Source organism: Biomphalaria glabrata, chromosome 13 (assembly GCF_947242115.1).
Source record: "Biomphalaria glabrata chromosome 13, xgBioGlab47.1, whole genome shotgun sequence".
Lineage (NCBI taxonomy): Eukaryota > Metazoa > Mollusca > Gastropoda > Planorbidae > Biomphalaria > Biomphalaria glabrata.
The window spans coordinates 9,911,250-9,931,589 of NC_074723.1; the positions used below are offsets into that span (position 1 = coordinate 9,911,250).

General features: G+C 34.9%; 1 protein-coding gene across 4 annotated transcripts in view; it reads right to left on the bottom strand.

Moving 5' to 3' along the window:
- Nucleotides 1-1,124: 1,124 nt before the first annotated feature.
- LOC106067438 (NAD kinase-like) overlaps nt 1,125-20,340 on the bottom strand; it is a 45,493-nt gene continuing 26,277 nt past the window's right edge. For 2 of the 4 annotated variants that reach the window (XM_056008188.1, XM_056008189.1), the window contains 9 exons: nt 12,142-12,271; nt 10,643-10,751; nt 7,438-7,520; nt 6,041-6,146; nt 4,787-4,917; nt 4,448-4,547; nt 3,994-4,151; nt 3,763-3,845; nt 1,125-2,278 (listed from right to left, as the gene is read on the bottom strand). In XM_056008188.1, coding sequence (XP_055864163.1) covers nt 2,065-2,278; nt 3,763-3,845; nt 3,994-4,151; nt 4,448-4,547; nt 4,787-4,917; nt 6,041-6,146; nt 7,438-7,520; nt 10,643-10,751; nt 12,142-12,271 — 1,114 coding nt within the window. In that variant the 3' untranslated portion in view covers nt 1,125-2,064. Of the gene's footprint in view, nt 2,279-3,762; nt 3,846-3,993; nt 4,152-4,447; nt 4,548-4,786; nt 4,918-6,040; nt 6,147-7,437; nt 7,521-10,642; nt 10,752-12,141; nt 12,272-19,141; nt 20,227-20,340 lie in introns of those variants that run through there. The other 2 variants (XM_056008185.1, XM_056008187.1) reach the window with 2 other exon arrangements.

Below are 20,340 nucleotides of genomic sequence, written 5' to 3' on the forward strand. Positions count from 1 at the left end.
AATACTAGCCTTTTTTTTTGACATTTGTATCAAGATCCTAAAAACTCTTATAAGCAAAGGACATTTTTATTTTATTAGTTTGAATCTAGATTTTAAACATCTTAAATACTCTAATAAGCAAATAATTATTTGTTGAATCTTTTTGAGATTTGAATCAAGACTTTAACATCTCAAATACACTAATAATAATAATAATAGAAAAAAAATTTAATCTTTTTTTGAGATCTGAATCAAGATTTTAACCTTCTTAAAATGTCCATGTGCTTTCAGATGCACTTTCATGCTGCAAAGTACAATGTTTTTTTTTTTTTACTGCTGAGATTACTCAACAAAATAAATAGTAGTACAGTTGCTTCTTTTCCCCCCAACATAATAAAACATAGAAACATAGAAACTGGAGGTGAATCCAGGTTTTTAAAAAAAAGTTTTTGATTTGTTAAAAGTGCATCATAAGAAAACAAAATTAATTCCCTGATTTATTCATAAATATAAAATCCAAAAAACCCAAAGAAACAACAACATGAAAACTTTTAAAATTCTAGTAAACAAACTAACTGTACACATATGAACCAAATTCATTTGGACAGAATTGTTGCAGAAACCATTTCAACCTCTTGAAAATATTTAACACATTAATACATTTTCTCCCTAGTATAAATGGGAAAGCTCAAAAAAAGAATTGAATCCCTCTTAAGTGCTCTTGAAAGATTCCTAGTAGCTCAGTTTTCCAGGTAAAAATCTGAACTTGTACTATATGGAGCCTCATTTTTTAAGTAGGAAAGAAAATTTCATCACTACGTGTAACTGTGGTCCCTCATAATACATTGAAAGAAATAAAAAAAAAAATAAAAAACAAAACCATAAAATGTGTTAACACAATGGGGATAACCAGATCTGGTTTGTTATTGAACAAAAATGAATAGTCTGATTACAAATGAAGTGGTCAGTTGAAACACATTACTGGAATTTGGTAAAGTTAATCAACTTGAGGGCCAAACTCAATTATTCAATCATTTCATTCATCAAAAGTTATGGAATGTAGAAGGAACAGAAAAAAGTGTGTACAGGTCATAATAAACATGTCATTTATTTTCAAAATTACTGAAATTTTTGAGTTTGCATAAAAAAAATATTTTTTTCCCCAAAAAACAACATTATATTTAAATTTCTAAAAAAAATAATAATGAAATTAAAATAACAAGACAAAAATAAGCAACCAACAAACCCAAATACTTCCAAGAATACTTTTTGCTTTGATACCTTACCAGACTGTAGTTTTAGGGATAATAAGAATAATAATTTTAAAAAAAAGCTCAGAAAAAAATACAAAGTGACTAAAGAAAAAAAAAATTTTTTTTGGTTAAAATAATAGTATTTTTACCAACTCTAACTAAGCTATTACCAGGAAAGAAATAAAAACAGATTACAAAGTGAAAGTTTTAGATGGATCTATTTTATTTGCCTGTCTTTTGTTCATTTTGAAGAATGTTTCTATCATAGTTGTGACTTTTTCCCCTTTCTCCTCATGACAACTTTCTCATTTAATTTGTTACTTTGGTTTCCAATTTCTGAACAGGGAAAGTCTTTGATAAATTAATAGTAGAAGATACATTTTCAAGTCACTTTGATAGTAGAAGATACATTTTTAAGTTGCTCTGATGCAGTAAACAAAGAAATTCTAATGTGTCTATAAATAATCGTATTATAATCACATATATACATTCATCACAGCTCAGTTTGTGGGCTTTACATATGGGATAGGGAAAGATATGAGATATGTATCATACATAATATGTGGGAGTAATGCATAATACCATTACACAGTACACTGTTTTCAAACAAATCTATTTTAGCATGTTGTAGAAAAATAGGATAAAAAAATACATTATAAAAATGTAAAACCTAGATATCCTTGCGTATTGATTTAGAACATGGTTTATAGAAATGAGTCAGGCTGGCATCAGAAAACCAGCTCTCGTCATAAATGTTCAAAGTCAAATATTGAAATGTCTCCATCAGAGCACAATGAAGCTGATTTTGCCTTTATAATTTATGGGCTGCATGTCAACTGTTGCCATTTAGGAGTGAAACCTGTGATGATTTGGAGGACTCAGCCTCCAGGGACTCAAATGAGGAGACGCTGCTGGCAGTCTGAAGGGGCTTTTGCTGGTGCCTGATGTTCCAGTTTAGGCAGTTGGCAAGGCCATCAAACCAATCTTCTATCTGGTCAGTGGCACAGATGGAAGGTACTGGGTAGTTTGAGGTAGTGATACGAAGACTGAAAAACATTCCAAAAAAATAAAATTATGCATTTATAGTCACTTATTCAGTCAAATGATTTCCTTAAGATATCTTTCCTTTATTTTCTTAGCTGAAAACTAGGCACAAAATTAATTGGAGAGGAGACTTCTTAACCATAAGCAAAATAAATTGAAGAAGTTACAGTGAAATTCATTTGTTTACAAACTGCTCATCTATATCGTTTAAAAAATATATATAGATTTGGTTTTATCTATCATATGCTGTGATGTGTAGTTTTGTCAGGTTATAAGTTATTCTAGATCTAGTGACTAACACAATTGTGTGATGCAGGTTGGTTTAAAAAAAACAACAGAATCACAGCTCAAACTTGAAAATAATTTAGTTAGATGTCATGAACAGTCACAATATATTCTATGAATATAATGACACAGTAACATGTTGAATAAACAAATCTACACCAAGAATGTACAATTGACTATACAAACTTTCCTATTACCTATATCAGTTTTTTCTTAATTCATTGCTCATCTTCTAAAATGTTTTTTTTTTTTTTTTAAATGAAACTAATATCTTTTTTTTTGTTTTTACCTATGCTACTTAGAAATCTGATCTTCTTAGCTATTCTAAGCCAAGTAGTATGTCCCCAGATGATAGTGTTACAGACTTCTATTGTAATAATGCTAGGCCTGTATGTGGTTAGATGTAACAAATAATTAATGGTCCCCAGAGTCTAAGACAAAGTTATCTATTTGCTCAAGCTGTTAATTATTTAGCCTTTAAAACTAGTTCAAAATATTTGTTTCATTAACTTACAAATGTCATCATCCAAATATTTACTTTTATGCAAGAGGTGGGAAATTTAGAATCAGTTTTTATATTATCCATTTTTTAAACAAAAATATATTTATATAAACAATTATTATCAAATCAAAATTATTTCAAAATCCCATTCATTATATATTAATTAGGTGTCTAAAAAAGAAAGGTGGGGAAGAAATACTCTTTTGTTGGTAAGAGCCTCCCCTTAACTTAGCAAATAGAAAGAGAAAAACTATCCAGCTTTCTAGTAATATTTTAATTCATAAAAGTACAAGTCTTTTATATTGATTTTTAATACACAAATTAATGTTAGTCATAACAAATTCTGACTTCCTAGACAATCTAATATTGCTCTCACTATTAAGATTTTGATGCTAGACAACTTTGATTGAAATCACCAGCAGTAGAATGAGAATTATACTTCGCAATGCTTCAATTACATGTTTGACATTTAAATTCATTCATAAATATGTAGACCTAATAGAATCTTAAGAGCTGTCTTCAAAGTTTTAAAAATATATATTCCAGAAATTCACAAGTTATTTCAAGTGATGGATCACATAATAGCAGTATTTATTAAAGCTTCCATTTCCATAGGTGACATCTCACTCCCTCACAATCTTGGCTTGTGATGCTTAGTTATTGATGTTAAAAATATAAATTATGTGCTAGAAAGTCTACCTGTCTCCCTGATGTATTTCCATCCTGTCTCTCCCATCAAATGAGACCATGGCGGTTCCCCTGGCATCAGGACTCAACATCACCTAAACATATCAACAACAGAAAAATTAGAAATATAGTTCACAAAATTTAAAAAACAACACAAAACATCTGCTAGCTAAGGATGTATAAAATATGTATGTACTCTTTAAAACTAGCTTGCATGAATTAGAATGTACAGAGGACACAGACCTTGATTTCCACCCCAGCGGGAACAACGATGGGCCTGAAGGACAAGGAGTGGGGACAAATGGGAGTGAGCAGGATGCAAGGAACACTAGGGTGGATCATGGAAGCTCCAGCTGCCACGGCGTAGGCGGTGCTGCCAGTTGGTGTGGAGATGATAAGACCTGTGATGACATACAAAAATAATTTTATTCATCTGTGTTCTTATACATACTTTTGCTCCAATCAGTGAAAATCTTAAGAACAAATTTAGTTAGAAATTATAAACTTAAAAATAGGTTATTTGTATACTAAAATGTAAAAAAATGCTCATTTTAAAAAATGTATAACATGACTGCACTTTAGACAGATGCCTGCTGGATGGAGGAAATGACATCTTTTTGACAGATGACTAAGAAAATATTGATAATTCAAATATGTTACAAAACACATATGACATTTGCTGTTCAAATCTACTTACCGTCACCTTGAACGGAGGTAACTCTCCTACCCTCTATGTAAAGTTCAAGGTTACATAAATAGGAGCTTGGTCCCCTGTCTACAACAACTTCATTCAAAACCTTAAACAAAAAATATGAAAATCTAAAAATGAAAGACTGATTTATAAGTCACATTTGTATACAAATACAGATCTTTAATGTTTATAAATTAAAAAAAAATAAATTGTGTGTACAGAATAAGAAAAGCTCATATTGCTGAAATATTGAGATGAAATGCTCAATGAGCAAAAATGATAAAAGTTATGAATATAAGCTGAATTTGATCTGAAGGTTTTGACAAGCCTTTGTTAAGAACCCACCAACTTATGTGTTTTGGTCCACACATCCTCCTTCTGTATATTCTTGACATGTGGTATATCCTGTGTGGGTTCTGTATCATGCCTGACCACAACACACTTCAGACGATACCGGAGAAGCAAGGAAGCAGAACCTGCAATGCAACACTACTAATAAGTAACGTTTATATGAAAAGAACCATTAATATCACACAATTCATGTTGACTTAGTAACTAGTGATCCAATCTCACAGACTTTCAAGACTTTCTTTTACATTATAACCAAGCTTATCTGTACTTGCATTGTGTAAATATTCATTGATTTTCTCAAGTGGAGTAATTGTTCTTTTTACTACATTTACTACACACCTATACTTCAAAGGTGATGCCTGCGCAAAATGTGGAAAAATATGTAGGTCACAGCTGGGACTGCATAGTCACAGGAAATACTGCATTCCTCATTAAAAAATTTATACTTAGTAAACATTAACTAAGGGAATGATGGAAACTACATATTTATCCAAAGCTGGAGTGATACTGAGTCCACATCTTGGGAAATACTGCATTCCTCATTAAAAAGTTTATACTTAGTAGACATTAACTAAGGGAATGATGGAAACTACATATGTATCCAAAGCTGGAGTGATACTGAGTCCACATCTTGGGAAATACTGCATTCCTCATTAAAAAGTTTATACTTAGTAGACATTAACTAAGGGAATGATGGAAACTACATATGTATCCAAAGCTGGAGTGATACTGAGTCCACATTGAAGCAAGGGATAATATTCATTTAATGACAGGTAAATGCTGACTACATCACTGCCATCTGACTTGTGGAACACTACTTCACCGGACTCACAGATAGGAAAAATTAAACACTACATATTTGATTCATTAATATCTCATAGTAAGGGTATCTCTTTCAGACATTGCAATTTAGAAGGACAGATGTTTCTATTACTGACGGTTAACAAGAGCGTCTTGGCCAATGACCGACCGAAATTACTTCTACAACCTATGTCAGGTATCCATTACAGTTGGATGGACTCATGGATGTCCTTAAAAGCCTGAAGTTCAAAATCCTAGTCTTGACTAGGATTCAAACTTAACATTCCTCAGTTTGGAAGCCGTGAACTTTACCACTCAGCCACCTAGCTATATGGCTCATAGTAATTACAGTAAATATTCCAATAATGAAACTTTTTTGTTTGAAAAATCCTGTTTTTAAAAGTAATCCTTAATTAAACAATGTCAAGAAAGGTTAAGTCTTTTTACCTTGCATGACTTTTGAGACTTCTGTTTTAAAGTCATCACTAAACCTAAAGGGTGTGAGGAAGCCTAGAGATCCCATGTTGAATGCCATCACAGGAGGGACATTACTCTGTAAACATAGAATTTGACATTAGCATGATCTACCACGTTGAAATAACTGGCTTTTGTTTATAGGTACTGGGTGGACTTTTGTTTATAGGTACTGGGTGGACTTTTGTTTATAGGTACTGGGTGGACTTTTGTTTATAGGTACTGGGTGGACTTTTGTTTATAGGTACTGGGTGGACTTTTGTTTATAGGTACTGGGTGGACTTTTGTTTATAGGTACTGGGTGGACTTTTGTTTATAGGTACTGGGTGGACTTTTGTTTATAGGTGCTGGGTGGACTTTTGCTTATAGGTACTGGGTGGACTTTTGTTTATAGGTACTGGGTGGACTTTTGTTTATAGGTACTGGGTGGACAAAAAAAAAAAAGCTCCAAAGTGTCAGATCAATTCATTCAGTGCAGGTCCTTTTTTTCTTCTCTGAGGTACCATAGAGCACCAAGATCAATTTGAGAATTTGTTATAAAGTAGAGAAAATATGGAGGTGGGTATATTATACGCTTGTAACTAGTTAGCCACATAAATGGGTAAAACTTGTTTAAATTTTTTTTTGTTTTTTTGTCAATTGCTCTCTTCTTGACCTTTGGTTTTCTATTTAAGTAATATAGAACAAATAGACATCCCAGTCCTTGTTGTTTTTATAGAATAATTGCATCAGTATATTATATAAACTTGCAATACAGTTTTACCCAAATTGTATTGGTCAAATTATAAGCTCTAAGATCTCTAAGATGTAATGCACAGTCTTGACTATGTCCCATTTGACAGTAAACATTATATAGTAACTCTAAGGTAGGCACTCAACGAAAGGCAGGAGGTAACAATAAACTAGGTATTTATTTACTGTACAAACAGGCATCGACTTCAGCCATCAAGTCCCAGAATGTCCTATCCCAAGTGATACCAGTCCTTTCCTACCTAAATACCAATACAGACCACCAGTACACTTCCCAGTGCCTCCCCAGGTCCTAATAAACAGTTCAAAGGTAGCGCAAATCAGTCGAGTCAAGACAGCCTAGACCTCCATAACTTTACCAGGATTCACAACAGTCCTTCTCCATGTCTAAACATGTCTTATACTCCCAGTGTTTAGTAGTGCTCAGATGCACACCATCAGTGTGGCGCGGGAGCAGAGTTACAACAATTACATTTTGAGATAAAAAAATCAGAATGTTAGCTACTTGCATTAATACTGTTGCTCAGATGTAAGTACTACTGTATCAGTCATAGAGTACTATTTACATCACTGATCTTCAAATTGTGACTAACAGAAAGTTTCCTATGTCCAAGACTTACCTGGAAAAGTGAAGAGACATACAACAGTGTTCCATCACCACCCAAACAAATGATAAAATCAACTTTATCTGTCAAGTCATCATCTGAAAATAGAGACACACATTTCAAATGAAAGGTTGTAAGCAGGAGGTTGAGGTCTTAAAAAGACTTATAACTTTTTTATTTGTCTGTTTTATGGAACAAGACTAACTTTTAAATTGGTCAGTTTTGTGGTGATTTTGTTTTCTGCACTCCTTCTCTAAGAAATTGGAACCAACGGGCAGACATTAAGACAGATCAGCAGACAATGAATATCAAGCGTTAAAAAGATCAAAATTTCAGACACAGAGAAATTGAAAATAATACAAATACTATAAGGATTAAAAAAAAAGAATATAGAAGCATTAACAAGCAAGAAAGGAAATCATCTGTTCCACTGAGTGTTAAACAAGGGAAAGAAGAACTATAGGCTGCTATTAAATTGAAACACAAAGCATGGTAAACATTTGGAACTTATTATTTTTTATTAGAAAGTAACAGACATTAAAAAAAAGATAAACCGAATTAACAGTCTTGAGTGCTGGATGCATAGTTTGGTTTAAAGACTTGTGTGTATCACTGTAACAACAAATTGTAATGACATTCTGTATTTCGTGATGTACTTTGGGTTCGTAATATATGTGGTTCCATATACAGTAGAATAAGGAGTTTGAGTTGCTCGTAATTTTACAACAAAGATTAAATGCACTGAATAACGCATGTATCAGCAGACAATATACATAATCAGACTTGGCATTAAATATAGTCCTCCGATTTCATAGTCTGAACAATACTGATAACAAAAATAACTTCACTAGAAAAATATACCCCCTTCCCTTCTCAGCATGATTTTAGTAGGTGACTCTAAAGTCATAACATGCCACAATGTGGTCCTAACAAGGCTGTGACAGTCATACATTAATGAGGCGGGATACTTGCGTACTGAACTACATAGGCTTCAAGTTTAATGTGTAAAGGGAAATTCTGAAATCTTATCTTATATAATACAGACATTACTTAAAAAAAGAAGATGATTACGCCCTACGCATCATGCATTCAGTCATGCATGTTAACCAATGACCTAAATTCTGCCAAGTCACTAGTTTTCCTGGCTAGCTCAGGCAATCCATTCCATGCTCTAATAGCACTAGGGAAGCAGAACTTAAAAAAAATGATTGGAAACTACCTCTCCCAAAACAAACTATTTCAGGAACAACAACAACAAAAATGATCACAATTGGAAATCACACAATTCTGTCTGGTGAAATCTTGGGCAGAAAGAGTATTTAGTTCAGTGAGATGGTGAAAAACCACCAAACAACTCTGCTTCATTTTTTTGTCATGTGTTCAGTGCACAGTATGGAATAACTATATCTGTACTAACATTCACATGTCATAACATAGCAACTACCACTGCCACTCAAACTGCTATTTGTTGTCCTACAGTCCAGTAAGTGACTATATGACATTGTTGTTCTACAGTCCAGTAAGTGACTATATGACATAATCTTTCTACATTTTGACAAAAAAAAACATGATTTCATTTGTAGACTTGAGGGTAATAGAGTGAGGAGGCTTCTGGCTGAGTCTTTGAATGGGTCATGTGTGGACTGTGTGTCTAGCGTATGATGTCACTTTTGGTAGGATCAATTCAGATGCCTGAATAAAAAGGGGATGATGGTTGAGGAAGGTGAGATGGAAGATAGGACCCAATTATGATTAGTGTTAAGTTAAGATATAATTTTAAAATCAACAAAAGTTAAGATATAATTTTAAAATCAACAAAAGTTAAGATATAATTTTAAAATCAACAAAAGTTAAGATATAATTTTAAAATCAACAAAAGTTAAGATATAATTTTAAAATCAACAAAAGTTAAGATATAATTTTAAAATCAACAAAAGTTAAGATATAATTTTAAAATCAACAAAAGTTAAGATATAATTTTAAAATCAACAAAAGTTAAGATATAATTTTAAAATCAACAAAAGTTAAGATATAATTTTAAAATCAACAAAAGTTAAGATATAATTTTAAAATCAACAAAAGTTAAGATATAATTTTAAAATCAACAAAAGTTAAGATATAATTTTAAAATCAACAAAAGTTAAGATATAATTTTAAAATCAACAAAAGTTAAGATATAATTTTAAAATCAACAAAAGTTAAGATATAATTTTAAAATCAACAAAAGTTAAGATATAATTTTAAAATCAACAAAAGTTAAGATATAATTTTAAAATCAACAAAAGTTAAGATATAATTTTAAAATCAACAAAAGTTAAGATATAATTTTAAAATCAACAAAAGTTAAGATATAATTTTAAAATCAACAAAAGTTAAGATATAATTTTAAAATCAACAAAAGTTAAGATATAATTTTAAAATCAACAAAAGTTAAGATATAATTTTAAAATCAACAAAAGTTAAGATATAATTTTAAAATCAACAAAAGTTAAGATATAATTTTAAAATCAACAAAAGTTAAGATATAATTTTAAAATCAACAAAAGTTAAGATATAATTTTAAAATCAACAAAAGTTAAGATATAATTTTAAAATCAACAAAAGTTAAGATATAATTTTAAAATCAACAAAAGTTAAGATATAATTTTAAAATCAACAAAAGTTAAGATATAATTTTAAAATCAACAAAAGTTAAGATATAATTTTAAAATCAACAAAAGTTAAGATATAATTTTAAAATCAACAAAAGTTAAGATATAATTTTAAAATCAACAAAAGTTAAGATATAATTTTAAAATCAACAAAAGTTAAGATATAATTTTAAAATCAACAAAAGTTAAGATATAATTTTAAAATCAACAAAAGTTAAGATATAATTTTAAAATCAACAAAAGTTAAGATATAATTTTAAAATCAACAAAAGTTAAGATATAATTTTAAAATCAACAAAAGTTAAGATATAATTTTAAAATCAACAAAAGTTAAGATATAATTTTAAAATCAACAAAAGTTAAGATATAATTTTAAAATCAACAAAAGTTAAGATATAATTTTAAAATCAACAAAAGTTAAGATATAATTTTAAAATCAACAAAAGTTAAGATATAATTTTAAAATCAACAAAAGTTAAGATATAATTTTAAAATCAACAAAAGTTAAGATATAATTTTAAAATCAACAAAAGACACTGTGCATATGAAATGTTTCTCCAGCTGGTTACCTTCTTTGAAAGTGCTGAGCTTGTCCTGCAGACGCTGAAAGTCTTTGTCATCCTTGAGAATTCTGTCATCCATCACTGATTGCTCCACTAGCACAACCATGTTCTTTGCCTGGCAACAAGAGGAACAGCATACATTAGCCAAGACTCAATGCAAGAGATATAAAGGCTCGTCAGTTTTCTGGTCAACATTCATTACACACTTTACAGTACAACTTGTTGATAAAAAGATGTGGCTCATAGCAAGATGATTGAAAGTTGTTTAAAAGTGTCAAGCAAAATTGATGATGAATGGCAATTAAACATTTTGACACAAAGACTCATGTCAAAAAAACATGCCAAACACATCAACAACTGTCTCTAAAAGACTGAAGTCTCATGTCTTTGAGAAAGAGAATGAAATTTGCAAAGAAACAAATGAAAGATCAACAGACAATAGAATCATGAAAAAAAAGTGTGTGTGTGTGTGTGTGTGTGGAGTTTAGGGTGGGGGAGTAGATATCCTCTGCTTCCCAATCATCCTCTTGGACTAGAACATTTGAGATTTCTTTATGAGCACTTCAGACTTCAAATGTAAGATAAAGACTTTTTTTCATTTTGTGGTTAGTCTCAAGCCCAGAGGCTAAACCTCTGGTTTATTGGAAATATATACAGATCAATACAATCATGCAGACCTTGTTATGGGTTTTTAAACCCAGATATTGACACTAAGCAAGGCTAACACTAATTCACTATGTTTCTGGCTTTCTGGTATTATAATAATAGTCTTTAGATTATGTACCAGAGCTGAGGTCAGATGCATTATTTAGCTAGCTAGCTTACTTGGTCCCATCTCTGTATAGTAAGCAGGCTACACAGCTTGATATTTCAAATCAAAGCCTTGAATGGAAGTTTGACACAAAAGATAATGACCAGCGTTCAATGAAGACTTTAGGTCCTAAGCTAGTGATAAGAGTCCTGTTCTTTGTTCTGTTCAAGTTAGCTGAACATACAAGGAAAAGGGATGAAAGGCTTGAATAGAGAAACACAAGAGGATCTTCATCATAGTCAATGTTCACAAACAAGCAGGGCACTTCAACTTATCTCCCTTCAGCACAAGCATCAAAATAAGTTGTTTTGAATCACAACACATCAGCTTCTAATAAAATGCAACAAAGTATAGAATGCACATTTTAAATAAAGTAAGATTATAATTACATTAGTAAAGGCAGATTTACATCATGGAAAGTTAAGTAACTTTTTGTGTGTGAAGACCTTCTAGTTGATAATTACATCTTGAGAAAAGGAAAGAGAGGAATAGTCTAGTAGGAGAAATGTATCGAGTAAAATTGCAGTGGATTAAAGCCAATAGTTATTTTATTCTTTGTTGAGTATCCAAACCTAGACTATGCCAATAAGATCTATTTATAATTTCCTACTTCAATGCAGGCATGTTAGATGTGTGCAGTTAAACCCTCAAATCTTTCATCTACCACCATCGGGTGGCGGGTGGCGACACTCACCTCGACCAACCAAATGAGCAAATCACGAAACGGAATCATCACTGACTCGTCCAAGTGCTTGCGTACAATCAACACAGACAGCGGTTCTTTGGTCCAGTTCAGCTTCTGGTTGCTTGGGTCTGGTATAGTCCTGGAAACAAAAAGTCCAGAGGTAAACATTAATTCCAAACTACAGTCAATCAAAAGAAAGTGTACACAGTCGTCATGGTAACAGAGAGATACAGTAGCACAGGAATGGCAAACTTTGTATTGATTAAATCATTAACTCTTTTATCTCTCCTAAGTCACTTTGAGCTGTTCCAACGTGAGGGAAACATTTTGTTTTGTTTACATAGTGAGGGAGGCAAGAGAAACAAACTAGTGGGGGCCTACATGGTATCCGACAGAGGACTCTCTAACACATGCTGCTGGGGCGGGTCACGTGGATACATGGGCCAAAATATACTCTCCCCGTAAACTGTCTTGGTGGTGAATTAAAGACTTCACTAATCACACACACACACACAGACAGACACACATACACTGGAAAGGATAAACTGATCTGATCACGTGACACCCGCTTAGTTCGTCTGATGAGCAGAACCAGGCCAAACACAACAGACCCCTATTCAGTTTGCACTCGGTCAAGCGGAACTGTCTCTAATGTGGCTAAAGGTGAGCTATTCATTAAGACGGAGGTGGCCATCAATCCCACGAATGTCAGCCACAGACAAGGACCAGGACCGATAGACAGGACCATTACGAAACACAAAAAGGCACAGTGACCTAATTACACATAGCTAGGGTCAATTTAAAGAACAATGCCCTCCCCATTTTCTAACCACGCGTTATTTATCATTAGAGCACTTTGCGACAGGTCGGGGATAATAACAAACTGCCCCGGTTTATTGATCTATATCAATACTACTTGATAACCATGCATGGAATATATTTGTTCTCTCTCCCCTCCCTAAATAAAAGTGTGTATACGCCCATGCTTCTCCCCATATGATGTAACATTGAGCACTTTTGACAGGTAAGAATGATCTTTTTTTCAAGATAAATGTCGGATTGTTACGTCAATGGATCAAGGAAGACAACACATCTTCTACTGTCATAATAATGATCGATCCTGTACGATTTATCTCCCTCTCATACCTAGCCGTGCCAACATTTGTGGGAGAAAAATGGAGGGGAGGGGGTGAGATGATATTGATCTGAAACTGACCACTGTCCAGTTGTTCGAGGAAAGAAATGGGGGAGAGATACGGTTCCAAGTCTAACTTTTTTTTTTTCCATTCTAGATGTCTGCATGAATACCGACGTGAGTCTCAGCCTGAACATGTGGCTCTGTTGGTGAATGACGAGAATAAGGAACAAACTATTGGGGTGAAGGGGCGGAGATCAACCCCAAAACTTGTCTCCTTTCAATGGCCTCCCCCCCTCTCTTTCTCTAAAAGGTCCAAACAAATACATCATCAGCCTAACAAAAACAAAACTGTGTTAATAATAAGATCATTTCAAATCTTCTTCAATCCAAGGAGGTGACCTGAAGAGCAGGCATGGCCTAGGGGGGCCATGGGCAAGTAGGATTACTTCAAACCTAAGATTTCGTGACAGATAGACTAGTGCGTGTGTGTGAGTGTGTATGTAAACACGCACGCTCGCGATGATATAGCGAAGTCCAAAAACCGTAACAACGGCAAGAAACAAAGAGCCAGCGGTCAAGATCCTCCTAAGTAGTCATATTTGAGAACAACAAGAGTTTGAGTTGGAAAAACACATAGGAGCAAACTGAGCGTCTCGTAAGGTAACACTGAAACTGTGGCACAGTCAAACTAACTACATCTAAGGAGGAAGTATACCAGAGGTTCTCAAAATGTTTTGGTCGAGGGACCCCTTAAAATATTCCAAACCTGCCCACGGACCCCTAAGTGAAAAAGCTACATAAATGATAAATGCATACTATAGAAGTTACAAAAAAAAACAAATTTTGTTGAAGTTGTACTTATTGAGATTATACATTTTGTTTTAAAGAAAATTAAAAACAAATTGAATGACGTTGATGAGATTTGATTGGATGTCCGGCTCAATGTTTGTAACTAGCAACAGCACATTTTAACGAGCAATACATTTCAAGTTGGTTTCTTTGATTTGTGAACTGGCTCATTGCGGCATTGAATCCACCTTCTACCTTCTATAGGAAGACAGGAAAGCAGTCAATTACTTCTGTTCAATGACCCATAATGCAGGATATAAGATTGAATCTGTTTTTTGTAGCTAGAAATTTGTGGTCTTCTTGTTCCTTGGTTTCGGTTCCTTGTTTGTGGATAGTTTAATAAGCTGCTCCTCTTAGCATTAATATCTGTGATTGGGTCCTGAGTTTGTTCACGCGCTAAAGGACTCAATACCCAGTACGCAATATCCAAATTAAGCATGTTTTCAAATCTTTGGTTTAGGTCGTCATATCGAAGAGTGTGTAATATGTGATTTAAAAGGGGCGAGTGGATTATTATTAAAATTATCCGATTAGATAAACTGGCTTTTAGCGAAGAAGTTATTTTAACTGTATATAATATTCATCTTTCTGCGAACCCCTTCTGTTCGTCTTGGGGACCCCTGGGGGGTACACGGATCACAGTTAAAGAACCACTGGTGTATACTGATTTAAAACAACGACAGCAACAACATTCTCCTTATTATCTACTCTTATTCTGATTACGTCCCTTGTGTATTAGCTACGGTAGTTCCATGGTAGTTCCAGTGACGTAGATACAAATCTCAGAGCTGGTTATTTAGTGGTTAGAAACGACCTGCACAAGCAACGTCAGTGGAATACAAACATCCCAAATATACCTAACATTTCATTGGGCAGAATGCGCACTTGTTCTATTTAAGTGTGTTTTATATATTCACATCATGTTTATCCCTATAGAGATACTGATGTATTAGTCCCAAAGTTAACAGTTTGCAAACACAACATCACACTAGCGTTAAGTTGCAAGGCTGAGATGGCGTCACGTTTTCCTTCCAGTGCAATGCCCACAACACCCAAAACAACTTTGAAATCAGCATGTTGATGTGCTGTGTTGTTCTTTTCATTCAAAAGTCATATTCAATATATCCAATGGTACACGAAAAAAAAAAACAACAGTTACTTTAAAAAATGTAGGCCTATATAGAATTATTGTAAAAATATACACAGCTTAATTCGTTATTGAAATTTTAAATTAGTTTGCCCAATATAGAATTTTCAACCTAATTGTTTATTAATTGTACGTTATAAATTATGAACTTTAAAAAAAAAAAAAAAACTATCCCTCAAAACCAGGATAAAACTAGGACGCTCCGGGAAAAAAAACGAATAAAACTAGGACGCTCCGGAAAAAAAAAACGAATAAAACTAGGACGCTCCGGGAAAAAAAACGAATAAAACTAGGACGCTCCGGGAAAAAAAAACGAATAAAACTAGGACGTAGTATTGAAACCCGAATGACTAAGCAAATGAAAGAATGGATCCGGGAAACTCCAGACGTCTTGTTCTTTATACCAACACAGACAAAGAGAGAAGTTTCTTAACTAGAAGTGAAGTATTCAAGGTGATAGGCTCTTGTCAATGAAATGTCTAACAAGAGCAGAAGTTTGAGAACATAACAAAGCGACCACGCCTGGGCCATTAAGACACCTCCTGTCCCAGGGTTCAATCGAGGTCAATCGTTAGAGTAGGCCTGAAAACAGACATGTGACGTAGCAACCAGTGGTCAGGGGATACCAAATAGCTTGTTGCCTCGTCAGTATTCAGGCATACTGGAACGAATTGTTCTTGGTTCAATACAAATCAAAATCAAGAATGTGACCAGCAAGTGGAGCTTCAATAAATCTTAAGACTTTAGGCGAAAACAAAAGGGGGCAGGACTTACTGTGAATTAATTTGAACTCACGTCATTTTGATGACAGAAACAAAAGTTGTGGCCCTTTCTGTTAGGAACAAATCTCGAAACCTCGTTATGACCATAGCTACATCAACAGCTGAGACTGAGGCACTCCACACAGCTCTTCACTGCAACAGCTGAAATACTCCACACAGCTCTTCACTGCAACAGCTGAAACTGGGGCACTCCACACAGCTCTTCACTGCAACAGCTGAAACTGAGGCACTCCACACAGCTCTTCACTGCAGCAGCTGAAATACTCCACACAGCTCTTCACTGCAACAGCTGAAATACTCCACCAACCATTGACTGCAACAGCTGAAATACTCCACCAGCCCTTCACTGCAACAGTTGAAACACTCCACCAGGCCTTCACTGCAACAGCTGAAATACTCCACCAGCCCTTCACTGCAACAGCTGAAATACTCCACCAGCCATTCACTGCAACAGCAACTTCGCTACAACATGCTCTGATGTGATAGAAAATACTTCCGAGGATTCGTCTTTTGTTTCCTAACTATGTACGCGTTGAGCATGACAGAAACCATGCATACGACATGTTCGACATTGAGACTGTGTTCGGATCTACCCGGAAAAGCCACGTCTATAAATGATGAACCCTTGGATCAATACAGACCAGGCAGGGCTGGCCTCTTTGAGCCAGTCTAGAGCACATACGAGTTGACCGATAAGCACTGGCACTAACCACTCACTAGTCATGTACGATTGTTGAAATGGAGAGCGCTTTGATGGTAACTCAGAATACAAATACACCGACTTCATTCACACACAAAGTGTTGATGGTCTTAACTAGAATGATGAATGTTTAATAACTCCACCAGGCAGGTCCGACAAGAGTGAGTCATTGTTTAACCATACTGTTTCCCCTAAGATATATATCCACGCCCATAAATGTAAATGTGCCAATGATAGGTTATTTGTGTAACATAATATGTTGCATACATAATGAAGTGTGTCTAGGGGAGTCCAAACTAAAAGCACACAAACTCGTGTTAGAAACTTTGACCCTAATATACAGTAATTACATTTCACACAAGAATGTGGCAAGCTGGTAGAGTGATAGGGCGGCTAAGCTTCTCCTGAATTCGTAATAAATATTTCTGAAAAACTTTTTTTTTTTCGCGTATGATTTGAAAACCAACGAATTAGCAGAGAGTAAAAAGAGGTTAAGGTTAGCTGAATTCGATATAGCCTCTAGGTTAAGGTTGAATTCGATATAGCCTCTAGGTTAATAAAGTTAGCTGAATTCGATATAGCCTCTAGGTTAAGGTTAGCTGAATTCGATATAGCCTCTAGGTTAAGGTTAGCTGAATTCGATACAGCCTCTAGGTTAAGGTTGAATTCGATACAGCCTCTAGGTTAAGGTTGAATTCGATATAGCCTCTAGGTTAAGGTTGAATTCGATATAGCCTCTAGGTTAAGGTTAGCTGAATTCGATAAAGCCTCTAGGTTAAGGTTAGCTGAATTCGAGTCATTTCGAAGAGCTAATCGTGTGAAACATATTTTGATACAAAAGGGCCGGATATTCCAGGCACAAGGCCTAGTGCAATTTAGAATTAAATGTTCTTTGCGTTTAATGCATATTCGACAGTTTACATTTTGTTTTCGTATGCAAGAAGGAACATTTTTGTTTACAGCTTCAGGAAACAAAGAAACAGACGAAAACCTACAACCAGGAAACAAAACGTTTCCAAGAAATCAAGCCACAGTTTGAACCGTCAAAGGAGTGGGAAAAAAAGTGGCTTAAAAAAAAGAAAAAAGAAACGAAAGAAACAGACGTTCCAAGTTACCTACAGCCATTGCTGACTATAAACTTAGAATTGGGCTAGCTATAAACATAGACTCTTAATTGCACAGAATAATAATTAATATAATTAGTATTAAAATAAACAATTATCGAAAGGGGCACGCAAGATAGTGGATTTATTCAGGCCCATAAGTCTTCCACTAGACATAGAAACTGCTCAAGAGTATGTCAAAAGTACACATCGCAAGATTCAAATAAGAAAAATAAACCTAAATAAAACATAGCAAACTACTGGAAAAGTGACCAATCTACTATCATTGCTAATTATGCTATCTTCTTAATAAATGAGTAGATCGATTGAAGCTTCAGATCTCACCAACAGTTTTATGGAGAGATTCTTCAAACACTGAGACGAAATCCTTACACTGCTCATTGATAAATAGGTTTCTTTATTGGGCTGGTCTGACAACAATTCTGTGTGACAGATGTTGTCACAAAATACTCTCTGTACGACTGTTGCATTAATTGACATAGTCAATGACCCCCCTCTCCAAACTTCTACCATACCGTTGACGAAATATGATGAAATATAAATATGACCGTTGAAGCGAATTGATATCGTGTGAATTAATGAGTCTTGTCGATACATTTACGTCTTGTGCACTGTACTAGTCATATGCAATCGGCCTCGTAACATAGAAACATCATTCTAGAATACTGTGCATACCTTAAAAGAAATAAAAAAATAAGTACCAATTGCAATCTTTGGGGCAGATGATGTAAAGTCGTCGGCTAACGAGGGTGTGATATCACCAGCACAACTACCAACCGCTTTCAGTTCCCCATCGCATGTCAGGCAGAGTTGGGTGAGGACTTGGTGGCGTGCTAAAAATGTCGAAGTTCACAATGTCAGCCTTCACCTGGATTCGAACTCTTCGGTATGAAAGCCAAGTGCTATACCCCTCAGCCAACACGCCCACATTGATAGTAATTAACAAGCAAAATATAAAAACAAACACAACTTATATAAGGGGAAAACTGCACATTTACAGCAATTTATCTCAATACCGTAATATTTATTTCCCTTTTTCTATATATCAAACAAAATTAGTAAATTACCATTAATTAACTAATTGGTTAATTTTCTGATTGATTCGTATTTTTTTTCCATGGACAATGTATAATTAATTGTGCAAAGTTTCTATTTGAAACAGGAAGTGGGGGAACAAAATGTGTATCAGACAGACAGACAGACGGATTGAGTTGACAGAAGCTTTGTAAACATATATATTTAAAAAAAAAACGCCAAGTTTGTACTTACGAAGCTGAACAGGTGAAAGATTTCTTGTGAGCTGACCATATATCATTACTGCACTCTGACAGTCTACGTAGATGACATCTTCGCCTCTTGAGTATATCAGTCTTCTGAAAGTCTTTCTCGTTTATCTCGTCGTCGGAGATTATTGCCTCCAGAGCGGTGCCGTAGGCCTTCGCCGTTCTGGGCGCAACATCACCGCAGCCAAAACAACTCGATGCCTGCGATTCTGTTTGCGTCAAGAATCTGCCTCTGTTCTTGCATTTCGACAGGCACCTTCGACGCAGGGACAGTTTTGTTCTTTTATATATTGATGAGGCTGGGCGTAGACCATTCTTTCGAGCATGTTTTGATGCCAGTCGAGGAGGTCTATGAGAAGTGGAGGTTAGACACATGTCTGAATCGCCCCTTTGCTCCGGTATATCTGAAAGAACCTGTTCAACAATGGCAGGTGTGGAGCTGCTTGTAGGATTGGACACGACGAACGAGCTTGGTCTGAATGTATCACAGATGGCGCCTGAGTTGAAATATCCCTGAGCACTGAAAATGTCCGCTGGAACTGATTCATTGTCACTCCACTCACCACGCGTGGGAAAGGGCGATAACCCGAAATCGATGCCAGTCGACTGAGCTGACCCTCGCACAACGCCAGGTGACCTACCATCTAATTTACATATACAACGTACAGTGCCCCCTTCATGGACGCACACGCATTGGCAGGAGACCAGGTTAACATTTTGATGTCCAGATTCAGGGAAGCCGCTGACGGTCTGATCCGAGCTGACACGACAGTGATACGGCGAGCTCATGCTGACTTCATTATAGACGACAGGCAACCAGCAAGATGTGAACATGTCTGTCAACAAAAACCCAAAATGGTCTACTAGTGATCAGTCATTGAGAACGCATATAAAGTTGTTGAATATGTCCAAAAAGTCAGTTGAAACTTAACTACAAAGAACTGGAAGCACCTTCAAAACAGAGTACAAAAGAGGTACTACGTAAATAACACGATTCCAAACAGAGAAGCGACAACCTTTATATCCTAGTCCATGGTCCACTAACACCAACCAGGATACTGACATCAAAATGTTTCCAACTATAAGATTTATTGACAAATATAAACCGGTGTCGTTTTTTTTTTGTCAGGTGGTCGGGAATGGGGCGGAGCGTCAAACTAAATTAGGTGAATTATACAACAAAGC